Genomic DNA, 2,521 nt, shown 5'->3' with positions numbered 1-2,521 from the left:
GCTTTCTTTGTAAATGGGACCCCTTGGGGACCCGTTCCAGAGCGGTGGGTCTGCCTTTTGGGGATGTCTGGACTTTGGTTGCCCAGGGGCCATTATGAGTCACAGAGCTGGGGTGGGAACAAAGGGCGGGGCTGGCCTGGCTGTGATGTGCTCTGGTACCTATGGCATCACAGGGGTCGTGCCACAATGGGGGCAGCTGTAAGTGACCCCAGCAGGTAGCGCTGCCCCAGTAGAGCCTGGGCGAGCAACGAGTGCGCACAGGCGGGAAACTGCTCTGGACAAGGGCCGGAGCAGAAACGCTGCACCTGAGCGAGTGGTTCTCACTCTGAATCCAGGAGCAACCTTGGGCACGGAACGGTGCTGCTGCAGGGGCAGTGGGACAGGACTTGCTGCTTGTCAGCTGCCTGGGCCCTCTCCTACCTGCCCCAACATTCCTGCAGCTCCCGTCCACGCCTCCCCCCCACCTCTAGCTCCTTCCTTCCCTTTCAGCCCCACTTAACCCCTTTTCTCCCTACGTCTACAGGCCATGGAGGCCTTAATAGTCATTGTCTTTCTTGTGCAAACCCTGATCCAATACCCACAGCTGGTGAGTGATGAGCTGGATGAGGCCACCCGTGTGCGCATGGAGCTGCGCGCCAAGTTCCTGAACAGGGAGATGAGTCGGCTGCTGCAGGAGCTGGAGCAGAGCAGCCTGGAGCGCACTGTCAGGGCCTGGGGAGCCCTGCTCTGGGCTGTCTTGCAGCAGGAGAACTTCTGGGCTCTTGCTGGAGTCCTGGGCCTTCTTTTGGCACTGTGGTTTATCCGCCAGAAAAGGAGCTGTGAGTCTCACAGCAGTGCACCAGGGGAGAATGCCAGCAGCAACTTGGAGGTGGAGGAAGATGAAGAAAAAGACAATGTTGTGGCAAAGAAAGAAGCAAAAAGGGATGATGCAAATGTAGAGGAAGACAGCAAGGATGGAAATGCAGAAGATGGTAGCCGTGGTGACACAAATAAAGAAAAGGAATTTGGAAATGAAGGAAAAGGTGAGACTGAGGATGAAAATGAAGATAAAGTTATTGGCAATGAGAATGTGGAAGAAGACAATGCTGCTGGAAGAGAAGAAAGAAAATACGGTGCAAATGGAGATGAAGAGCAAGATATTGCAAGTATGCTTTGCAGGATTATAGAGGAGCGCATACGCTGGCCTGTTCTGGACAGAGGTTGCACAGTAACTGACCTGATAGATGGCATCACACGTGCCTTTGGAAACCGCTTCGCAAATCATTCCTACCCAGTGCCGCAACGAGCCATCGGGGTGGGCAGTGCCTTTGAAGGTTGGAGTCCCTGCAAGGAGGATGTTGTGTACCGTGTCCTTGTACCCCTAAATCCTCCCACAGGGCATGCCTTCCACCTGGAGCCAGACACTGCAGGAAAGATGCCAGGAAAGTACTTCTGTGTCCATGTGCAGCAGGTCTGCAGCTGCAGAAGGCAGCAGAAGGGGAAGAAAGTGCTGTGCCTTCTCCACAACCCTGAGGAAAAGCTGAGGAGGAATGAGGAGCTCAGCCTTCTATACAACCTCTGCACTGGTTCCTACCTAGATGTGGAGAAAACTACCCAATGGTTCTACCTTTTGATGAAAGCAAATTGGTTGCTTTTGTCTCAGTCCTACCACTGGCACTTAAAGTTGATTCCCTCCAGCCGCTCCTGTAAATTCAGCCTGACCAAAGGCGCAGAAAGCTTACAGGTTGAAGTGCTGTTTGGGGTGCAGCGAGGAGACTCAGATATCTATGTGAGCAGCCAGCCCACAGAGGCCCTCTTCACCCCAAGCACAGTGTGGATGGAGACCTACGCCGTGGCAGAGATGAAGTTCTTCAGGCACATTGCCCAGCAGGTTCCACGGGACAGCTGCCACCTCAAATGCCTGCAGCTCTTGGCCCGTGCTCTGGAGGGCAGAGCCTTTTCCACTTATATCCTGAAGACCGTGGTGATGCACCTCCTGAACACCATACCCGTGTCCCAGTGGTGCAGGAGGGATTTCCTGCAGCGGCTGGTGGACAGCTTGGATTACCTGTGCTGCTCCCTGCAGAAGAAACAACTGTACAGCTTTGTCATAGGCAACCAGAGAATCCCAGGGGAGATCAACCTGCCTCCAGACTTGCGAAAGGTTAAGCCACCCAACCTTTTCTGGCACCTGACACAGGATCCAGAAGCCCACACAGAGGCCATGCAAGAGTACCTTTGCCTCCGACATCGGCTCAAACAACTCCTGCTCGCGTTCGTTGACAGCTAGTTCTGCTCCTGGGACTCACATGTGATGAATGAAGAGTATATATTAGCACTAGTTAATATCTAAGTAGTTCATTGTAGTTAGTGTATATTTCCCCAGTATATAGGTAAGTAATTAATACATAGTTAGGGCACTTGTTCCCAGCAAATATAGAAGTAGCTATTACGCAGTTAGTATATTTATCCCTAGGAAATAGATAAGTCAGTAATAGGTAGTTAGGGTATTTTTCCCCAGTAATCCTGAACCTGATGTCCT

At 52.4% G+C, this 2,521-nt stretch overlaps 1 protein-coding gene across 1 annotated transcript; it reads left to right on the top strand.

Moving 5' to 3' along the window:
- The first annotated feature begins 338 nt into the window (after positions 1 to 338).
- LOC114066874 (inositol 1,4,5-trisphosphate receptor-interacting protein-like 1) lies at positions 339 to 2,269 on the top strand. Its single transcript, XM_027901918.1, has 2 exons — positions 339 to 1,451; positions 1,500 to 2,269. Exons 1-2 carry the CDS (start codon positions 527 to 529, stop codon positions 2,267 to 2,269), a joined length of 1,695 nt encoding a protein of 564 aa, XP_027757719.1. The 5' UTR covers positions 339 to 526.
- Positions 2,270 to 2,521: the final 252 nt, after the last annotated feature.

Source organism: Empidonax traillii, unplaced genomic scaffold (genome assembly GCF_003031625.1).
Source record: "Empidonax traillii isolate 1590-97213 ecotype Southwest subspecies unplaced genomic scaffold, ASM303162v1 scaffold821:size279169, whole genome shotgun sequence".
NCBI lineage: Eukaryota > Metazoa > Chordata > Aves > Passeriformes > Tyrannidae > Empidonax > Empidonax traillii.
The sequence above is the reverse complement of the archived record's forward strand: the minus strand, read 5'-3'. Positions and strand labels throughout refer to the sequence as shown.

Bases quoted from the DNA above. Each gene is read 5' to 3' on its own strand.
- LOC114066874 (XM_027901918.1), top strand. From the start codon at position 527: ATGGAGGCCTTAATAGTCATTGTCTTTCTTGTGCAAACCCTGATCCAA. The intron at 1,452-1,499 runs TCTGCAGCTGCA...TGCTGTGCCTTC, and splicing joins CTGTGTCCATGTGCAGCAGG to TCCACAACCCTGAGGAAAAG.